The 21,634-nt window shown below is 52.5% G+C and overlaps 1 protein-coding gene across 1 annotated transcript in view; it reads right to left on the bottom strand.

Moving 5' to 3' along the window:
• The window catches only part of LOC139233063 (paired mesoderm homeobox protein 2-like), a 44,575-nt gene extending 23,301 nt beyond the window's left edge, over positions 1–21,274 (bottom strand). The window contains exon 1 of the mRNA XM_070863583.1: positions 21,061–21,274. Coding sequence (XP_070719684.1) covers positions 21,061–21,274 — 214 coding nt within the window. The remainder of the gene's footprint in view (positions 1–21,060) is intronic.
• Positions 21,275–21,634: the final 360 nt, after the last annotated feature.

Genomic DNA, 21,634 nt, shown 5'->3' on the forward strand with positions numbered 1-21,634 from the left:
AGAGAGAGAGAGAGAGCGAGCGAGAGACAGAGGAGAGAGAGCGATATACAGAGGAGAGAGCAAGCGAGCGAGAGAGACACAGGAGAGCGAGCGAGAGACAGACGGGAGACAGAGAGCGAGAGACAGAGGAGAGAGAGAGCGCGAGCGACAGAGGAGAGAGACAGAGCGAGCGAGAGACAGACAGGGGAGAGAGAGTGAGTGAGAGACAGACAGGGGAGAGAGAAAGCGAGAGACAGAGGAGAGAAAGAGCGCGAGCGAGCGACAGAGAGAGAGAGAGAGCGAGAGACAGACAGAGGAGAGAGAGCGAGCGAGAGACAGACAGGGGAGAGAGAAAGCGAGAGACAGAGGAGAGAAAGAGCGCGAGCGAGCGACAGAGAGAGAGAGAGAGCGAGAGACAGACAGAGGAGAGAGAGCGAGCGAGAGACAGACAGAGGAGAGAGAGCGAGCGAGGGACAGACAGAGGAGAGAGAGCGAGCGAGAGACAGACAGGGGAGAGAGAGCGGGCGAGAGACAGACAGGGGAGAGAGAGCGAGCGAGAGACAGACAGGGGAGAGAGAGCGAGCGAGAGACAGACAGGGGAGAGAGAGCGAGAGACAGACAGGGGAGAGAGAGCGGGCGAGAGACAGACAGAGGAGAGAGAGCGAGCGAGAGACAGACAGGGGAGAGAGAGCGAGAGACAGACAGGGGAGAGAGAGCGGGCGAGAGACAGACAGGGGAGAGAGAGCGAGAGACAGACAGGGGAGAGAGAGCGAGCGAGAGACAGACAGGGAAGAGAGAGCGAGCGAGAGACAGACAGGGGAGAGAGAGAGAGCGAGCGAGAGACATACAGGGGAGAGAGAGCGAGCGAGAGACATACAGGGGAGAGAGAGCGAGCGAGAGACAGACAGGGGAGAGAGAGCGAGAGACAGACAGGGGAGAGAGAGCGAGAGACAGACGGGAGAGAGAGCGAGAGACAGACAGGGGAGAGAGAGCGAGCGAGAGACAGACAGGGGAGAGAGAGCGAGAGACAGACAGACAGGGGAGAGAGAGCGAGCGAGAGACAGACAGGGGAGAGAGAGCGAGAGACAGACAGGGGAGAGAGAGCGAGCGAGAGACAGACAGGGGAGAGAGAGCGAGCGAGAGAAAGACAGGGGAGAGAGAGCGAGAGACAGACAGGGGAGAGAGAGCGAGCGAGAGACAGACAGGGGAGAGAGAGCGAGCGAGAGACAGACAGGGGAGAGAGAGCGAGCGAGAGACAGACAGGGGAGAGAGAGCGAGCGAGAGACAGACAGGGGAGAGAGAGCGAGAGACAGACGGGAGAGAGAGCGAGAGACAGACAGGGGAGAGAGAGCGAGCGAGAGACAGACAGGGGAGAGAGAGCGAGAGACAGACAGGGGAGAGAGAGCGAGCGAGAGACAGACGGGAGAGAGAGCGAGAGACAGACAGGGGAGAGAGAGCGAGCGAGAGACAGACAGGGGAGAGAGAGCGAGAGACAGACAGGGGAGAGAGAGCGAGCGAGAGACAGACAGGGGAGAGAGAGCGAGCGAGAGACAGACAGGGGAGAGAGAGCGAGAGACAGACGGGAGAGAGAGCGAGAGACAGACAGGGGAGAGAGAGCGAGAGACAGACAGGGGAGAGAGAGCGAGCGAGAGACAGACAGGGGAGAGAGAGCGAGCGAGAGACAGACAGGGGAGAGAGAGCGAGAGACAGACAGAGGAGAGAGAGCGAGAGACAGACAGAGGAGAGAGAGCGAGAGACAGACAGAGGAGAGAGAGAGCGATAGACAGACAGAGGAGAGAGAGAGCGAGAGACAGACAGAGGAGAGAGAGCGAGAGACAGACAGAGGAGAGAGAGCGAGAGACAGACAGAGGAGAGAGAGCGAGAGACAGACAGAGGAGAGAGAGCGAGAGACAGACAGAGGAGAGAGAGCGAGAGACAGACAGAGGAGAGAGAGAGCGAGAGACAGACAGAGGAGAGAGAGCGAGAGACAGACAGAGGAGAGAGAGCGAGAGACAGACAGAGGAGAGAGAGCGAGAGACAGACAGAGGAGAGAGAGCGAGAGACAGACAGAGGAGAGAGAGAGCGAGAGACAGACAGAGGAGAGAGAGCGAGAGACAGACAGGGGAGAGAGAGCGAGAGAGAGGAGAGAGAGAGCGCGAGCGAGCGACAGACAGGGGAGAGAGAGCGAGCGAGAGACAGACAGGGGAGAGAGAGCGAGAGACAGAGGAGAGCAAGAGCGCGAGCGAGCGAGAGAGAAAGCGAGCGAGCGAGAGACAGAGGAGAGCGAGCGAGAGACAGAGGAGAGCGAGCGAGAGACAGAGGAGAGCGAGCGAGAGACAGAGGAGAGCGAGCGAGAGACAGACAGAGGAGAGCGAGCGAGAGACAGAGGAGAGCGAGCGAGAGACAGACAGAGGAGAGAGAGCGAGCGAGAGACAGAGGAGAGCGAGCGAGAGACAGAGGAGAGCGAGCGAGAGACAGAGAGCGAGCGAGAGACAGACAGAGGAGAGAGAGCGAGCGAGAGACAGAGAGGAGAGAGAGCGAGCGAGAGACAGACAGAGGGGAGACAGAGAGCGAGAGACAGAGAGGAGAGAGAGAGCGCGAGCGAGAGAAAGACAGAGGGGAGACAGAGAGGAGAGAGAGCGCGAGCGAGCGACAGGGGAGAGAGAGCGAGCGAGAGACAGAGAGGAGAGAGAGCGGGCGAGAGACAGACAGAGGGGAGACAGAGAGCGAGAGACAGAGAGGAGAGAGAGCGAGCGAGAGACAGAGCGGCAGGCAGACAGACAAGAGAGATGAGGGAGGGAGAAGAGAGAGAGAGAGAGAGAGAGAGAGAGAGGGAGACAAGGACAGGGAGGGACAGGGAGACGAGCCGAGAAAAGAAAGTAAGACCGACTTGGATTTATATAGCGCCTTTCACGGCCACCAGATGTCTCAAAGTGCTTTACAGCCAATGAAGTACTTTTGGAGGGTAATCACTTGTAATGTGGGAAACGCGGCAGCCAATTTGTGCACAGCAAGCTCCCACACACAGCAATGTGATAATTACCAGATAATCTGTTTTTAACATGTCCTTACTATACAGTATAAATGCACACGAGGCCCATACTTGAGAGGTCACTCTGTGACCAGTAACCTTTATTAGCCAGCACTGAAGTGATGAAGGTGGGTGGAGCTTCCCCTTTTATACCTGAAAGTCCAGGTTAGGAGTGTCTCCCAAAAGTTCACCACCTAGTGGTCAATGTTCTCACGGTGTACAACTTAGGTCAGTTTATACATGGGTTACAATGACAGTTGAATATATGACAGTTTGAGTGATGTTAATTAAGGGATAAATATAGGCCAGGACACTGGGGATAACTCCCCTGCTCTTCTTCGAAATAGTGCCATGGGATCTTTTACATCCACGTGAGAGGGCAGACAGGGCCTCGGTTTAACGTCTCATCCGGAAGACGGCACCTCCGACTGTGCAGCACTCCCTCAGTACTGCCCCTCCGACAGCCTAGATTTTTGTGCTCGAAGTGCCTGGAGCGGGACTTGAACCCACAACCTTCTGACTCCGAGGTGAGTGTGCTACCCACTTTTTAAAAAAAATCATTTATTCAACATTAAAACGTTTACAACATTGTGATCATTCCATTGCATCATACAAATCCTGTCCACCGCTCCAACACATATTATCAAAACCTGAAGTTTAATTTGTCTCCCGTAACATTATAGTAATCTATTGTACTTTAAAAATCGATCATAACCAAACCTTCCGAACTCTTTCTAGCATATCCTCAGTCCAACAGGTCCGTGCCTTTAAAACACTACAACTGCTGCAATTTATTCTCCCCCCAGTCCGTTCACATTAATTGAGACATAAACCCCCATCATTTAATCTCCGGCCCTTCCCAACTTTTCTGCCAGCTGTTGCTTTCTCCAGTAGCCTCCGGCTCTTTTTCACCTCCTGTTTGAATCTTCCCTGCCATTTCAGCCTCTTTCTTACATTAGGTTTAGGCCGAGGAGCGGCCCCTTCTCCCTCCTTCTGCCTCATTAACCTTTCCCATTCCACATGATGCCTGTCCTACGAAACGAATTTAAGGAGCTAGGAGCTAAATTAAAAAGTAGGACCTCAAAAGTAGTAATCTCGGGATTGCTACCAGTGCCACGTGCTAGTCAGAGTAGGAATCGCAGGATAGCGCAGATGAATACATGGCTTGAGCAGTGGTGCAGCAGGGAGGATTCAAATTCCTGGGGCATTGGAACCTGTTCTGGGGGAGGTGGGACCAGTACAAACCGGACGGTCTGCACCTGGGCAGGTCCGGAACCAATGTCCTAGGGGGAGTGTTTGCTAGTGCTGTTGGGGAGGAGTTAAACTAATATGGCAGGGGGATGGGAACCAATGCAGGGAGACAGAGGGAAACAAAAAGGAGACAAAAGCAAAAGACAGAAAGGAGATGAGGAAAAGTGGAGGGCAGAGAAACCCAAGGCAAAGAACAAAAAAGGGCCACAGTACAGCAAAATTCTAAAAGGACAAAGGGTGTTAAAAAAACAAGCCTTTGTGTTTTAATGCCAGGAGTATCCGTAATAAGGTGGATGAATTAACTGTGCAAATAGATGTTAACAAATATGATGTGATTGGGATTACAGAGATGTGGCTCCAGGATGATCAGGGCTGGGAACTCAACATCCAGGGGTATTCAACATTCAGGAAGGATAGAATAAAAGGAAAAGGAGGTGGGGTAGCATTGCTGGTTAAAGAGGAGATTAATGCAATAGTTAGGAAGGACATTAGCTTGGATGATGTGGAGTCTATATGGGTAGAGCTGCAGAACACCAAAGGGCAAAAAACGTTAGTGGGAGTTGTGTACAGACCTCCAAACAGTAGTAGTGATGTTGGGGAGGGCATCAAACAGGAAATTAGGGGTGCATGCAATAAAGGTGCAGCAGTTATAATGGGTGACTTTAATATGCACATAGATTGGGCTAACCAAACTGGAAGCAATACGGTGGAGGAGGATTTCCTGGAGTGCATAAGGGATGGTTTTCGAGACCAATATGTCGAGGAACCAACTAGGGGGGAGGCCATCTTAGACTGGGTGTTGTGTAATGAGAGAGGATTAATTAGCAATCTCGTTGTGCGAGGCCCCTTGGGGAAGAGTGACCATAATATGGTGGAATTCTGCATTAGAATGGAGAATGAAACAGTTAATTCAGAGACCATGGTCCAGAACTTAAAGAAGGGTAACTTTGAAGGTATGAGGCGTGAATTGGCTAGGATAGATTGGCGAATGATACTTAAGGGGTTGACTGTGGATGGGCAATGGCAGACATTTAGAGACTGCATGGATGAACTACAACAATTGTACATTCCTGTCTGGCATAAAAATAAAAAAGGGAAGGTGGCTCAACCGTGGCTATCAAGGGAAATCAGGGATAGTATTAAAGCCAAGGAAGTGGCATACAAATTGGCCAGAAATAGCAGCGAACCTGGGGACTGGGAGAAATTTAGAACTCAGCAGAGGAGGACAAAGGGTTTGATTAGGGCAGGGAAAATGGAGTATGAGAAGAAGCTTGCAGGGAACATTAAGACGGATTGCAAAAGTTTCTATAGATATGTAAAGAGAAAAAGGTTAGTAAAGACAAACGTAGGACCCCTGCAGTCAGAATCAGGGGAAGTCATAACGGGGAACAAAGAAATGGCAGACCAATTGAACAAGTACTTTGGTTCGGTATTCACTAAGGAGGACACAAATAACCTTCCGGATATAAAAGGGGTCAGAGGGTCCAGTAAGAAGGAGGAACTGAGGGAAATCCTTATTAGTCGGAAAATTGTGTCGGGGAAATTGATGGAATTGAAGGCCGATAAATTTCCAGGGCCTGATGGACTGCATCCCAGAATACTAAAGGAGGTGGCCTTGGAAATAGCGGATGCATTGAGTCATTTTCCAACATTCCATAGACTCTGGATCAGTTCCTATGGAGTGGAGGGTAGCCAATGTAACCCCACTTTTTAAAAAAGGAGGGAGAGAAAACAGGGAATTATAGACCGGTCAGCCTGACCTCAGTAGTGGGTAAAATGATGGAATCAATTATTAAGGATGTCATAGCAGCGCATTTGGAAAGAGGTGACATAATAGGTCCAAGTCAGCATGGATTTGTGAAAGGGAAATCATGCTTGACAAATCTTCTAGAATTTTTTGAGGATGTTTCCAGTAGAGTGGACAAGGGAGAACCAGTTGATGTGGTATATTTGGATTTTCAGAAGGCTTTCGACAAGGTCCCACACAAGAGATTAATGTGCAAAGTTAAAGCACATGGGATTGGGGGTAGTGTGCTGACATGGATTGAGAACTGGTTGTCAGACAGGAAGCAAAGAGTAGGAGTAAATGGCAGGCAGTGACTAGCGGGATACCGCAAGGTTCTGTGCTGGGGCCCCAGCTGTTTACACTGTACATTAATGATTTAGATGAGGGGATTAAATGTAGTATCTCCAAATTTGCGGATGACACTAAGTTGGGTGGCAGTGTGAGCTGCGAGGAGGATGCTATGAGGCTGCAGAGTGACTTGGATAGGTTAGGTGAGTGGGCAAATGCATGGCAGATGAAATATAATGTGGATAAATGTGAGGTTATCCACTTTGGTGGTAAAAACAGAGAGACAGACTATTATCTGAATGGTGACAGATTAGGAAAAGGGGAGGTGCAACGAGACCTGGGTGTCATGGTACATCAGTCACTGAAGGTTGGCATGCAGGTACAGCAGGCAGTTAAGAAAGCAAATGGCATGTTGGCCTTCATAGCGAGGGGATTTGAGTATAGGGGCAGGGAGGTGTTACTACAGTTGTACAGGGCCTTGGTGAGGCCACACCTGGAGTATTGTGTACAGTTTTGGTCTCCTAACTTGAGGAAGGACATTCTTGCTATTGAGGGAATGCAGCTAAGGGTCACCAGACTGATTCCCGGGATGGCGGGACTGACCTATCAAGAAAGACTGGATCAACTGGGCTTGTATTCACTGGAGTTCAGAAGAATGAGAGGGGACCTCATAGAAATGTTTAAAATTCTGATGGGTTCAGACAGGTTAGATGCAGGAAGAATGTTCCCAATGTTGGAGAAGTCCAGAACCAGGGGTCACAGTCTAAGGATAAGGGGTAAGCCATTTAGGACCGAGATGAGGAGAAACTTCTTCACCCAGAGAGTGGTGAACCTGTGGATTTCTCTACCACAGAAAGTAGTCGAGGCCAATTCACTAAATATATTCAAAAAGGAGTTAGATGAAGTCCTAACTACGAGGGGGATCAAGGGGTATGGCGAGAAAGCAGGAATGGGGTACTGAAGTTGCATGTTCAGCCATGAACTCATTGAATGGCGGTGCAGGCTAGAAGGGCCGAATGGCCGACTCCTGCATCTATTTTCTATGTTTCTATGTCCCCCACCCCCCAATTCCATGTCTCCATCCCCCTCTGACTCTTCACTCTCGAGCTCTTCTGTAATCTCCCGTTACTGCTCCCCGTCTAATACATAATCTCTCTTCGAGTCTTCCTGCTATCATGGTTTCTCCAAGAGTGTCACTGCTCCCTCTTGCACCCTTCTTGACTTACCCCCTCCCGCTCTCCTAGATATCCGACTCCCCATCTTTCTTTGGAGTACTTACACCTACCCTGCTCCTCCCAGGGACACCTGATTCTTTAGGGAGAGCCAACCCATATTATGGCTCGACTCTGCCCCCAGCTGTCTTTGTCCTTTTCCATCGTACTTGGTATGTTTTCCACCATCTCTGCTCTGCAATTTTCTGCCTCTTCTTGCGCTCTTTTCTCACTCCATTCCACGGCTGTGTCCTCCTCCTGCTCTGCTCCTCCGGCCACTCCACTCACATCTCCTGCTCCTACTCCCATCTCCCCGTCACTCAAAGAGCTTTCTTCTGCCTCACACTCACAGTGGGTGGAGCCTTTGTGACTCACCCCACAGCTCCCTGCCTTGCAGCTCCAAGTAATGTGCCAAGACTCGCCGCAGTTATAACTGTACAGGTCTGGACAGCTTCTTACAAGATGGTCATGTTCAAGACAATAATAGCAAACCTTCATCTGGTCATCATGCAGTTCCAAGAAGTACTGCACTCCTTCCATTGTCTCGAATTTCATGCTGTAGGGTAATGACTTCACCCCCTCTGGGAACTGCACCTTTACATAATGGGTTCCATCGGTTACCCGCGTTCCAGGATAGTATCTCCTCTTTATTTCTGAGCAAAGTTTAATGTCCCACGACTCCAACTTTTTTATTATCACATCGTCCTCAACCTAAAGCGGCAGGTTTAAGAATGAGAGCACCACCTCTTCAGAATACAGCAGAGATAGATCCTTCTCACCAACCTTCAGGCTCAGTAAAAGTCTTTCCACCTCCTCTCGGCCACTGACAGTCACCTCGAACCCAACGTTCGGCTTTGGTCGGCAGGCAAAGCAACTTCCCTCGCTGCAGTCCTCATGTACCGCCTGGATAATATCCCAAGCTCGCATCTCCTTATCCTGAACCACCACTGTGTTTTCTTTTCCAAACCTCCTGGGGTCTCAGCCCAAATCTTTGGGCCTTTTATTCTCCCTTCCCCCAACATTTGCTCTGCTGGGAGCATTGCCCTGGGTCCCCAGGAGCATCTGGTTGCTGTTTATGGACTAAAAAGGCCCTAAAACCTGAAAGAAACAACCCAAAAACCCACCACTAACTTTTTACAAACTCACTCCAACTCCTGCAGTAATCAGCAGCACCTGCTCACTTCTAGCCCCTCCCACCCAGAGTGCTCACTCCTAGCCCCTCCCACCCAGAGAGTGCTCACTCCTAGCCCCTCCCACCCAGAGAGTTCTCACTCCTAGCCCCTCCCACCCAGAGAGTGCTCACTTCTAGCCCCCCCCACCCAGAGTGTGCTCACTCCTAGCCCCTCCCACCCAGAGTGTGCTCACTCCTAGCCCCTCCCACCCAGAGAGTGCTCACTCCTGGCCCCTCCCACCCAGAGAGTGCTCACTCCTGGCCCCTCCCACCCAGAGAGTGCTCACTCCTGGGCCCTCCCACCCAGAGAGTGCTCACTCCTAGCCCCTCCCACCCAGAGAGTGCTCACTCCTAGCCCCTCCCACCCAGAGAGTGCTCACTCCTGGCCCCACCCACCCAGAGTGCGCTCACTCCTAGCCCCTCCCACCCAGAGTGTGCTCACTCCTGGCCCCTCCCATCCAGAGTGCTCACTCCTGGCCCCTCCCACCCAGAGAGTGCTCATTCCTAGCCCCTCCCACCCAGAGAGTGCTCACTCCTAGCCCCTCCCACCCAGAGTGCTCACTCCTAGCCCCTCCCACCCAGAGAGTGCTCACTCCTAGCCCCTCCCACCCAGAGAGTGCTCACTCCTAGCCCCTCCCACCCAGAGTGTGCTCACTCCTGGCCCCTCCCACCCAGAGAGTGCTCACTCCTGGCCCCTCCCACCCAGAGTGTGCTCACTCCTAGCCCCTCCCACCCAGAGAGTGCTCACTCCTGGCCCCTCCCACCCAGAGAGTGCTCACTCCTGGCCCCTCCCACCCAGAGAGTGCTCACTCCTGGCCCCTCCCACCCAGAGAGTGCTCACTCCTGGCCCCTCCCACCCAGAGAGTGCTCACTCCTGGCCCCTCCCACCCAGAGTGTGCTCACTCCTGGCCCCTCCCACCCAGAGTGTGCTCACTCCTGGCCCCTCCCATCCAGAGTGCTCACTCCTGGCCCCTCCCACCCAGAGTGTGCTCACTCCTGGCCCCTCCCACCCAGAGTGTGCTCACTCCTGGCCCCTCCCATCCAGAGTGCTCACTCCTGGCCCCTCCCACCCAGAGAGTGCTCATTCCTAGCCCCTCCCACCCAGAGAGTGCTCACTCCTAGCCCCTCCCACCCAGTGCTCACTCCTAGCCCCTCCCACCCAGAGGGTGCTCACTCCTAGCCCCTCCCACCCAGAGAGTGCTCACTCCTAGCCCCTCCCACCCAGAGAGTGCTCACTCCTAGCCCCTCCCACCCAGAGAGTGCTCACTCCTAGCCCCTCCCATCCAAAGAGTACGACCCACTGAGCCATGGCTGACTCCACTGAGGCACAGATAGAAAGACAGAGAACTGAGTCTGAGAGACAGACAGGGAGAGAGAGATCAGAGAGAGAGAGAGAGAGAGAGAGCGATCCGAGAGAGGGCGAGAGAGCGGTCAGAGAGAGAGAGAGAGAGAGAGAGATGAGGTCAGAGAGAGAGAGAGAGATCAGAGAGAGAGAGAGAGAGATCAGAGAGAGAGAGAGAGAGAGAGAGAGAGACACTCCTGACTTGTGCCTTGTAGATGGTGGAAAGGCTTTGGGGAGTCAGGTGGTGAGACACTCACCGCAGAATACCCAGTCTCTGACTCGCTCTTGTTACCACAGTATTTATGTGGCTGGTCCAGTTAAGTTTCTGGTCAATGGTGACCCCCAGGATGCTGATGTTGGGGGGTTCAGCGATGGTAATGATGTTGAATGTCAAGGACCGGTGGTTAGACTCTCGCTTGTTGGAGATGGACATTGCCTAGTACTTGTTGGTGTTTATCCTCCACACGAGCAGTATCCCAATCCCAAGTCCCCACCCCGTTCCTATATCTTGCTAGCCCCCTTTCCATTCCACCATCTCTCTAACCCGTTCCCAATTGTTGACTGGGTCCCTGCTTCAGTCACGAACTCCGCTTCCACAGCCTCACCTGTGTGTAATGGAGTTTCTCCTGCTCGCTGCCCTAAATCTCATCATTTTATTTTATATCCATGTCCCTCGTTTGAGACCCTCAATCATCGGCAACAATCTGTGTCTCTCTATTCTGTCACATTCCTTCATAATTTTAAATATCTCAACAACTATAAATTGTATTTATATAGAGCCTTTAATGTAGTAAAATGTCCCAAGGTGTTTCACAGGAGCATAAATCAGACACAGTTTGACACTGGGCCAATGAAGACATTAGGGCAGGTGACCAAAAGCTTAGTCCCAGAGGTAGGTTTTAAGGAGCGCCTTAAAAGGAGGAAAGAGAGGCAGAGAGGTTTAGGCAGGGAGTTCCAGAGCTTAGGGCCCAGGCAACAGAAGGCACAACCACCAATAAGTTGAGTGATTATAATCAGGGATGCTCAAGAGACCAGAATTGGAGGAGCGCAGAGATCTCGGAGGGTTGTGGGACGAAATTACACAGATAGGGAGGGGTGAGGCCAGGGAGGGATTTGAACAGGAGGATGAGAACATAAGAACATAACATAAGAATTAGGACCAGGAGTAGGCCATCTAGCCCCTCGAGCCTGCTCCGCCATTCAACAAGATCATGGCTGATCTGGCCGTGGACTCAGCTCCACTTACCCGCCCACACCCCATAACCCTTAATTCCCTTATTGGTTAAAAATCTATCTATCTGTGACTTGAATACATTCAATGAGCTAGCCTCAACTGCTTCCTTGGGCAGAGAATTCCACAGATTCACAACCTTCTGGGAGAAGAAATTCCTTCTCAACTCGGTTTTAAATTGGCTCCCCCGTATTTTGAGGCTGAGCCCCCTAGTTCTAGTCTCCCCGACCAGTGGAAACAACCTCTCTGCCTCTATCTTGTCTATCCCTTTCATTATTTTAAATGTTTCTATAAGATCACCCCTCATCCTTCTGAACTCCAACGAGTAAAGACCCAGTCTACTCAATCTATCATCATAAGGTAACCCCCTCATCTCCGGAATCAGCCTAGTGAATCATCTCTGTACCCCCTCCAAAGCTAGTATATCCTTCCTTAAGTAAGGTGACCAAAACTGCACGCAGTACTCCAGGTGCGGCCTCACCAATACCCTATACAGTTGCAGCAGGACCTCCCTGCTTTTGTACTCCATCCCTCTCGCAATGAAGGCCAACATTCCATTCGCCTTCCTGATTACCTGCTGCACCTGCAAACTAACTTTTTGGGATTCTCAAAAGAGTTTCATGCACAAGGACCCCCAGGTCCCTCTGCACCGCAGCATGTTGTCATTTCTCCCCATTCAAATAATATTCCCTTTTACTGTTTTTTTTCCCCCCAAGGTGGGTGACCTCACACTTTCCGACATTGTATTCCATCTGCCAAATCTTAGCCCATTCGCTTAACCTATCCAAATCTCCTTGCAGCCTCTCTGTATCCTCTACACAACCCGCTTTCCCACAAATCTTTGTGTCATCTGCAAATTTTGTTACACTACACTCTGTCCCCTCTTCCAGGTCATCTATGTATATTGTAAACAATTGTGGTCCCAGCACCGATCCCTGTGGCACACCACTAACCACCGATTTCCAACCCGAAAAGGACCCATTTATCCCGACTCTCTGCTTTCTGTTAGCCAGCCAATTCTCTATCCATGCTAATACATTTCCTCTGACTCCGCGTACCTTTATCTTCTGCAGTAACCTTTTGTGTGGCACCTTATCGAATGCTTTTTCAAAATCTAAATACACCACATCCATCGGTACACCTCTATCCACCATGCTCATTATATCCTCAAAGAATTCCAGTAAATGAGTTAAACATGATTTCCCCTTCATGAATCCATGCTGCGTCTGCTTGATTGCACTATTCCTATCTAGATGTCCCGCTATTTCTTCCTTAACGATAGTTTCAAGCATTTTCCCCACTACAGATGTTTAAACTAACTGGCCTATAGTTAACTGTCTTTTGTCTGCCCCCTTTTTTAAACAGAGGCGTTACATTAGCTGCTTTCAAGTCCGCTGGTACCTCCCCAGAGTCCAGAGAATTTTGGTAGATTATAACGAATGCATCTGCTATAACTTCCGCCATCTCTTTTAATACCCTGGGATGCATTTCATCAGGACCAGGGGACTTGTCTACCTTGAGTCCCATTAGCCTGTCCAGCACTACCCCCCTAGTGATAGTGATTGTCTCAAGGTCCTCCCTTCTCACATTCCCGTGACCAGCAATTTTTGGCATGGTTTTTGTGTCTTCCACTGTGAAGACCGAAGCAAAATTTTAAAATCGAGGTGTTGCTGGACCAGGAACCAATGTAGGTCAGCGAGCACGGGGGTGGTGGGTGAGCGGGACTTGGTGCGAGTAATCTCATCTGTTGAGAACAGCATCAATAAAAAGCAGCTTCAAAAAATGGCTGTTAAGGAGACCCTTCTGCAGGGAATGGATGAGAGGCTGTGCCTGTACTACGGACACAGCTTTTCTTGTAGTTTGTCCACAGACCCTTCCCCATACTAACTTGACCTGGCTTATGCGTTAGCCGTGGCTCCGTGAGTAGTACTCTCACTACAGAGTTAGAAAGTTGTGGTTTGAGTCCCACTCCGGAAACTTGTGCAGATAATCTAGGCTGACACTCCCAGTGTAGTACCGAGGGAACGCCGTACTGTCGGAGGGGCAGTACCGAGGGAACACCGCACTGTCGGATGTGCTATTTTTCAGATGAGACGTTAAACCTAGGTCCCATCTGCCCTCTCAGGTGGATCCTGTTATGTATTTGACCCTTTGCAACCTGTATTATACTACCACCAGAGGGTGTACCTGTTGAAGTCCCAAGGGATCCCAGCATCCCTTGGGAGCACAGTATATAAGCAGGCCACCCACGAGGTACCTGCAGTCTGGAGTCTTATTAAAGGAGCTAAGGTCACACTTGCTCATTGTACACGGTATTCAGTTTCATCCTTTATTAGGAGCTTATCAATTGGCGACGAGGTAACGAACAACTGCGCAAAAATGCAAAGAACAGTTGGTATCCTGGAGAAGTTCTCAGAAGGGGACGATTGGGAGGCCTTCGTGGAGAGACTCAAACAATACTTTGTGGCCAACGAGCTGGAAGGGGACAAGAACGCTGCCAAACGAAGGGCGATCCTCCTTACCGTCTGTGGGGCAACAACCTATGGCCTCATGATGAATCTCCTAGCTCTGGCAAGACCAACAGCTAAACCCTATAGAGAATTGTGTACGCTGGTCCGGGAGCACCTAAATCCTAAGGAAAGCATTTTGATGGCGAAATATCGGTTCTACACGTGTCAACGATCGGAGGGCCAGGAAGTGGCGAGCTACATCACCGAACTAAGGCGCCTTGTAGGACATTGTGAATTTGAGGGATTCCTAGAACAAATGCTGAGAGACTTTTTTGTGCTTGGCACTGGCCATGAGGCAACCCTTCGCAAACTGTCAACTGTTGAAACTCCGAATCTAAGTAAAACCATAACGACAGCCCATGTATTTATGTCCATCAGCGACAACACCAAACAGATTTTGCAGAGTAAAGTAGTTTTGGACAGTACTGTGAACAAAGTAACGTCGTTTTCGAGCAGGAATATACATGGCAGAACGTACACGCCGGCTGCAGCTACCCAACCTCAGATGACCCAGAGTCCGCCATCAATCATTAATGCGAGGCAGTTAACACCTTGTTGGCGCTGTGGAGGTGATCATCGGGCCCATCAATGCCGCTTCAAGCACTATGGGTGCAACGGTTGCAGAACAATGGGACACCTCCAGCGAATGTACAGGCGAGCTGCAAACCACCACACTGCAGAGGAAGATCGATCCACTGTGGATCAGACTGAATTGGCGACTCGAACCGAGGAGGCAGAAGTGTACGGGGTACACACAGTCACCACGAAATGTCCACCAATAATGTTGAAGGTTGAACTGAACGGAATTTCAGTAGCGATGGAACCGGACACGGGTGCGAGTTAGTCCATAATGAGTAAAAAGGCCTTCGACAGGCTGTGGTGCAACAAGGCACACAGGCCCAAGCTCAGCTCCATTCACACCAAAGAACTAATCCCTGCAATTGGCAGTACAAAAGTCAAAGTCTCCTATGATGGAGCAGTACATGAATTCCCGCTGTGGATTGTGCCAGGGGATGGCCCTGCACTGTTTGGCAGAAGCTGGCTGGGAAAAATCCGCTGGAATTGGGACGACATCCGAGCACTCTCGTCCGATGACGACGCCTCATGTGCCCAGGGTCTGAGCAAGTTTCCATCGTTGTTCGAGCCAGGCATTGGAAGCTTCTCGGGGGCGAAAGTGCAGATCCATTTGGTTCCCGGTATGCGACCCATCCACCACAAGGCACGGGCGGTACCGTGCATGATGCGTGAGAAAGTGGAAATTGAGCTGGACAGGCTGCAGCGAGAAGGCATCATTGCACCAGTGGAATTCAACGAGTGGGCTAGTCTGATTGGGTACTTAAAGAGGACGGCACGGTCAGAATTTGTGGGGATTATAAAGTAACGATTAACCATTTTTCGCTACATGACCAGTACCCGCTACCCAAGGCAGACGACCTATTTGCGACCCTGGCTGGAGGGAAGACGTTCACCAAGCTGGACCTGACCTCGGCCGACATGACGCAGGAGCTGGAGGAGTCTTCGAAAGGCCTCACCTGCATCAACACGCACAAAGGTCTGTTCATCTATAACAGGTGCCCGTTCAGGATTCTGTCGGCCGCAGCAAACCTCCAACGGAACATGGAGAGCCTGCTAAAGTCGGTTCCTCGCACCGTGGTTTTCCAGGACGACATACTGGTTACAGATCGGGACACCATTGAGCACTTGAAGAATCTGGAAGAGGTTTTTAGTCGGTTGGATCGCGTGGGGCTCAGGTTGAAACGCTCGAAGTGTGTTTTCCTGGCGCAGGATGTCGAGTTCTTGGGAAGAAGAATCGCAGTAGACGGCATCAGACCCACCAACGCCAAGACCGAGGCCATCAAGTACACGCCGAGACCACAGAACATGACGGAGCTGCGGTCGTTCCTGGGACTCCTTAACTATTTTGGTCATTTCCTACATGGGTTAAGCACCCTGCTAGAACCCCTACATGCGCTACTGCGCAAGGGAGATGACTAGGTATGGGGGAATTCACAAGAGGCTGCCTTTATGAAAGCCAGAAATCTGTTGTGTTCAAACAAACTGCTTGTCCTGTATAACCCTTGTAAAAGATTAGTGTTAGCTTGCGATGCGTCGTCATACGGGGTCAGGTGTGTGTTACAACAGGCTACCAAATCGGGGATCTTGCAACCGGTCGCTTATGTGTCCAGGAGTTTGTCCAAGGCCGAAAGGGCCTACAGCATGATTGAAAGAGGCTCTGACGTGCGTTTACGGGGTAAAGAAAATGCACCAGGACTTGTTTGGCCTCAAGTTTGAGCTTGAAACTGTCCACAAGCCACTCATATCGTTGTTTTCTGAGAGCAAAGGGATTAACACCAATGCCTCTGCCCGCATCCAAAGATGGGCGCTCACGCTGTCGGCATACAACTATGTAATTCACCCCAGAGATCTGCACAGATGCTCTCAGGAAGCTGCCATTGCCCACCAACGGGGTGGAAATGGCACAGCCAGCGGACTTGCTCATGGTCATGGAGGCATTCGAGAACGAAAAGTCCCCCATTACGGCCCGCCAAATCAGGACCTGGATCAGCCAGGATCCTTTACTGCCCTTGGTAAAAAAAACTGTGTCCTCCATGGGAGCTGGTCCAGTGTCCCAGCGGAGATGCAGAAGGCGATTAAGCCGTTCCACAGGCGCAGAGACGAAATGTCCCTGCAGGCGGACTGTCTGTTGTGGGGAGATTGCGTGGTCTTGCCCAAGAAATGCAGAGATACGTTCATTTGTGAATTGCACAGCAACCACCCGAGCATTGTAATGATGAAAGCCATAGCCAGATCCCACGTGTGGTGGCCCGGCATCGACTCAGATTTAGAGTCAGCGTGCGCCAGTGCAACACTTGCTCCCAGCTGAGCAATGCACACAGAGCGGCACTGCTTAGTTTGTGGTCGTGGCCCTCCAAACGTGGTCAAGGATCCACGTGGACTATGCGGGCCCATTCTAGGCAAAATGTTTTTGATTGTCGTGGACGCTTACTCAAAATGGATTAAATGTGTGATAATGTCTGTAAGCACGTCCACGGGCACTATTGAAAGCCTATGAGCCATGTTTGCCACGCACGGCTTACCTGATGTCGTAGTCAGCGACAATGGGCCGTGTTTCACCAGTGCTGAATTCAAGGAATTCATGACCCGCAATGGGATCAAGCACGTCACATCTGCCCCATTCAAGCCCGCACCCAACGGCCAGGCAGAATGGGCAGTTCAGACCATCAAGCAAAGCTTGAAACGTGTGTCGGAAGGCTCCCTGCAGACCCGGTTGTCCCAAGTGCTGCTCAGCTACCATACCAGACCCCACTCCCCCAGCCGAGCTGCTCATGAAAAGGGCGCTGAAAACAAGGCTTTCGCTTGTCCACCCTGATCTCCATGATCACGTGGAGGGCAGGCGGCATCAACAAAGTGTGTACCATGACCTTGCAAATTTGTCACGCGATATTGAGATCAATGATCCTGTGTTTGTGCTCAATTATGAACATGGTCCCAAATGGCTTGCTGGCACGGTCACAGCCAAAGAGGGGAGTAGGGTGTTTCAGGTCAAACTGGCCAAACTCAGGACAAACTCACAGAAAACATTTGGACCAAATCAGATTGCGGTTCACCAACAGCTACGAACAACCCGAAGAAGACACCACCAACTTTGACCCTCCAACACACACACAAGTTGCAACTGACATCATGGTTGACCACGGAGCTGAACTCACCATCCCCAGCAGCCCGGCCAGGCCGGCTGCCCAACAGCCCAGTGAAGAACTAACCAACTCACCCACACCCACATTTGTACCGAGACAATCGACAAGGGAGCGAAAAGCCCCAGATCGTCTCACCCTGTAAATAAGTATACTGTTAACTTCACGGGGGAGTGATGTTATGTATTTAACCCCTTGTAACCTGTATTACACTACAACCAGAGGGCCTACCTGTTGGAGTCCCAAGGGATCCCAGCATCCACGAGGTACCGGCACTCTGGAGTCGCATTAAAGGAACCAAGGTCACACTTGCTCATTGTACACAGTACTCAGTTTCATCCTTTATTATGAGCTTATCAGATCCCATGGCACTATTTGAAGAAGATTAGGGGAGTTCTCCCTGGTGTCCTGTCCAATATTTATCCATCAATTAACATCACAAAAAACAGTTTATCGGTCATTATCACATAGCTGTTTGTGGGAGCTTGCTGTGCGCAAATTGGCTGTCGCATTTCTCACATTACAACAGTGACTACACTCCACAACTACTTCATTGGTGTGAAAGGCAGCAATCTGATTTTGTTTAAGAAAGTTAGCATTTAAAAATGTTTTAAATTGTTTCAAAATTTTGAATACCTTTGAAACAAATGATTGTAGTTAATCCTCCCAGTTTTTGAAGCTTCAAAAGTCTACAAGACACACCATGAACGTGAACTCTTCATCCCAATTCTGTCAAATTAATCTCCATGGCAAGCTCCTTAAAATTCAAATTCCGAGGGATCTCATCGAATAAATCCCCGCACAGTGTGCTTGTCCCGGTTCTATCTGTTTGTCCCCATTCCCAGAGTTCATCGCGAACCCATGATTTTCATCCTAACTCCCAGTCTTTACCAGAATTCGGAGGGAGAGGGGAGGAGAGGAGAGGATAAGGGAGAGAGAGAGAGAGAGAGAGAGAGAGAGAGAGAGAGAGAGAGAGAGAGAGAGAGAGAGAGAGAGAGAGAGACAGACAGACAGACGGGGGGGGTGAGGGCGCGAGAGAGAACGGGGGGGGGGGGGGGGCGAGGGCGCGCGAGAAAGAGAGAGGGGGACGAGGGCGCGCGAGAGAGAGGGAGAGAGACGGGGAGAAGAGGGTGAGACGGGGGGAAGAGGGCGAGAGGGAGAGACGGGGGGAAGAGGGCGAGAGGGAGAGACGGGGGGAAGAGAGAGAGACGGGGGGAAGAGGGCGAGAGGGAGAGACGGGGGGGAAGAGGGTGAGAGGGAGAGACGGGGGGGAAGAGGGTGAGAGGGAGAGACGGGGGAAGGGGGCGAGAGGGAGAGACGGGGGGAAGAGGGCGAGAGGGAGAGACGGGGGGGGAGGAGGGCGAGAGGGAGAGACGGGGGAAGGGGGCGAGAGGGAGAGACGGGGGGGGAAGAGGGCGAGAGGGAGAGACGGGGGAAGGGGGCGAGAGGGAGAGACGGGGGGAAGAGGGCGAGAGGGAGAGACTGGGGGAAGAGGGCGAGAGGGAGAGACGGGGGGAAGAGGGCGAGACGGGGGGAAGAGGGCAAGAGGGAGAGACGGGGGGGAAGAGGGCGAGAGGGAGAGACGGGGGGGGAAGAGGGCGAGACGGGGGGGGGAAGAGGGCGAGAGGGAGAGACGGGGGGAAGAGGGCGAGAGGGAGAGACGGGGGGAAGAGGGCGAGAGGGAGAGACGGGGGGGAAAGAGGGCGAGAGGGAGAGACGGGGGGGAAAGAGGGCGAGAGGGAGAGACGGGGGGAAGAGGGCGAGACGGGGGAAGAGGGCGAGAGGGAGAGACAGGGGGGAAGAGGGCGAGAGGGAGAGACGGGGGGAAGAGGGCGAGAGAGAGAGACGGGGGGGAAGAGGGCGAGACGGGGGGAAGAGGGCGAGAGGGAGAGACGGGGGGGAAGAGGGCGAGAGGGAGAGACGGGGGAAGGGGGCGAGAGGGAGAGACGGGGGGAAGAGGGCGAGAGGGAGAGACTGGGGGAAGAGGGCGAGAGGGAGAGACTGGGGGAAGAGGGCGAGAGGGAGAGACGGGGGGAAGAGGGCGAGACGGGGGGAAGAGGGCGAGAGGGAGAGACAGGGGGAAGAGGGCGAGAGGGAGAGACGGGGGGGAAGAGGGCGAGACGGGGGGGGGAAGAGGGCGAGAGGGAGAGACGGGGGGAAGAGGGCGAGAGGGAGAGACGGGGGGAAGAGGGCGAGACGGGGGGAAGAGGGCGAGAGGGAGAGACGGGGGGAAGAGGGCGAGACAGGGGGAAGAGGGAGAGACGGGGGGGAAGAGGGCGAGAGGGAGAGACGGGGGGGAAGAGGGCGAGACAGGGGGAAGAGGGAGAGACGGGGGGGAAGAGGGCGAGACAGGGGGAAGAGGGAGAGACGGGGGGGAAGAGGGCGAGAGGGAGAGACGGGGGGGAAGAGGGCGAGAGGGAGAGACGGGGGGGAAGAGGGCGAGACGGGGGGAAGAGGGCGAGAGGGAGAGACGGGGGGGAAGAGGGCGAGACGGGGGGAAGAGGGCGAGAGGGAGAGACAGGGGGGAAGAGGGCGAGACAGGGGGAAGAGGGAGAGACGGGGGGGAAGAGGGCGAGAGGGAGAGACGGGGGGGAAGAGGGCGAGACGGGGGGAAGAGGGCGAGAGGGAGAGACAGGGGGGAAGAGGGCGAGAGGGAGAGACGGGGGGGAAGAGGGCGAGAGAGAGAGACGGGGGGGAAGAGGGCGAGAGAGAGAGACGGGGGGGAAGAGGGCGAGAGAGAGACGGGACGGGACGGAGGGGGGGGGTGGAAGAGAAATGGAGAGTGGGGGATGAGAGAAATGGAGTGGGGGAAGAGAGAAGGGAAGGGGGGTGGGGGGGAAGGGGGAAGAGAGAAGGGAAGGGGGGTGGGGGGGAAGGGGGAAGAGAGAAGGGAAGGGGGGTAGGGGCAAGAGAGACGGGACAGCAAGGGGGTGGGGGAGGGGGGTTGAGAGAGATGGGACGGGTGTGGGGGGGTTAAGAGAGCGAGGACAGGGGCAATTGCAGGATAGATTTATCCTGATTCATTGCAAACCTTTCCCAACAATGAAACAAACGGGGTGCAGAGATGGTGAACCTGAGGAGGCGACCCGACTGCAGAAAATAAATTCACCTTGCCAGATCTCACACAGGCTGTAAACCCATTACAGTATATTTGAGATTTATGAATCTAAAACATATTGATTCTATATTTACCTATAAATACAGCTTTACTGTAATGAATCGTTGTACAATTTCAATTATATTAATGATATTGAGTTAGATCCAAACACACTCCTGTTATTTAATACTATGTAATTATTGTGCAGCATTCTATCCTACATGAAATGTTATCATTATTATTGAGTGAATTAACGGAGTGGGTCGAATCTTTTGCAAATGTTTACCACTGTCTGACCTGCAGTCAATGAGTTGTTTTTAAAGCTGCCCTGGATTTTCCCGGGGGGTGGGGCTGTCCTGTCCCGGGGGGCGGGGGGAGCTGTCCTGTCCTGTCCCGGGGCGGGGGAGCTGTCCTGTCCCGGGCCCTAAACCCCAGCCCATCACTCACCGTGGTGCCGAGCCGCCTCCCCGCCGCCGCTGAGCCCGGGCGACTCCCTCAGCCTCCTGCCGGCCTCCCTGGCCGCCCCAGCCAGCTCCGACCTTCCGTTCATGCCGGCCGCCTCTCCCAGGTCCAGCAGATGACTGACCGAGAAACTCTTCCTGTTCTGGGCAGCTTCTGGCGTGTCCAGCCCCACCGCTCGCGGAGTGCCGACCTTTTCCATCAGACACACAGACCACCCCCACCCTCCCAAAAAAACCACAGCCTCTCACCCACCACAGACCCCCTCCCACAAAACGTTCAAAAACTTTTTCTGAACTTTCCCCAACTTTCAAAAACTTTCCCAAAACGTTTTTCTTGCGACAGAACGCACATCCCGGTATTGCTGACCTTTTAGAAGAAACCTTTTGAAGGTTTTGCCAGTTCCTGCCCTCCCTCCCTCCCCGGGACTCTTGCACAACTCACAGGGAAAAAGGATTTTTTGGAGAAAAGGCTCAGACCGCCGCCCGCGTCACACTCCAGCTCTACACACAGACCCACCCCCGAAAACAACACGAGCTCTTCATTTCTAAATTCCACCCAA

Source organism: Pristiophorus japonicus, chromosome 20, assembly GCF_044704955.1.
Source record: "Pristiophorus japonicus isolate sPriJap1 chromosome 20, sPriJap1.hap1, whole genome shotgun sequence".
In the NCBI taxonomy this organism is placed as follows: Eukaryota; Metazoa; Chordata; class Chondrichthyes; family Pristiophoridae; genus Pristiophorus; species Pristiophorus japonicus.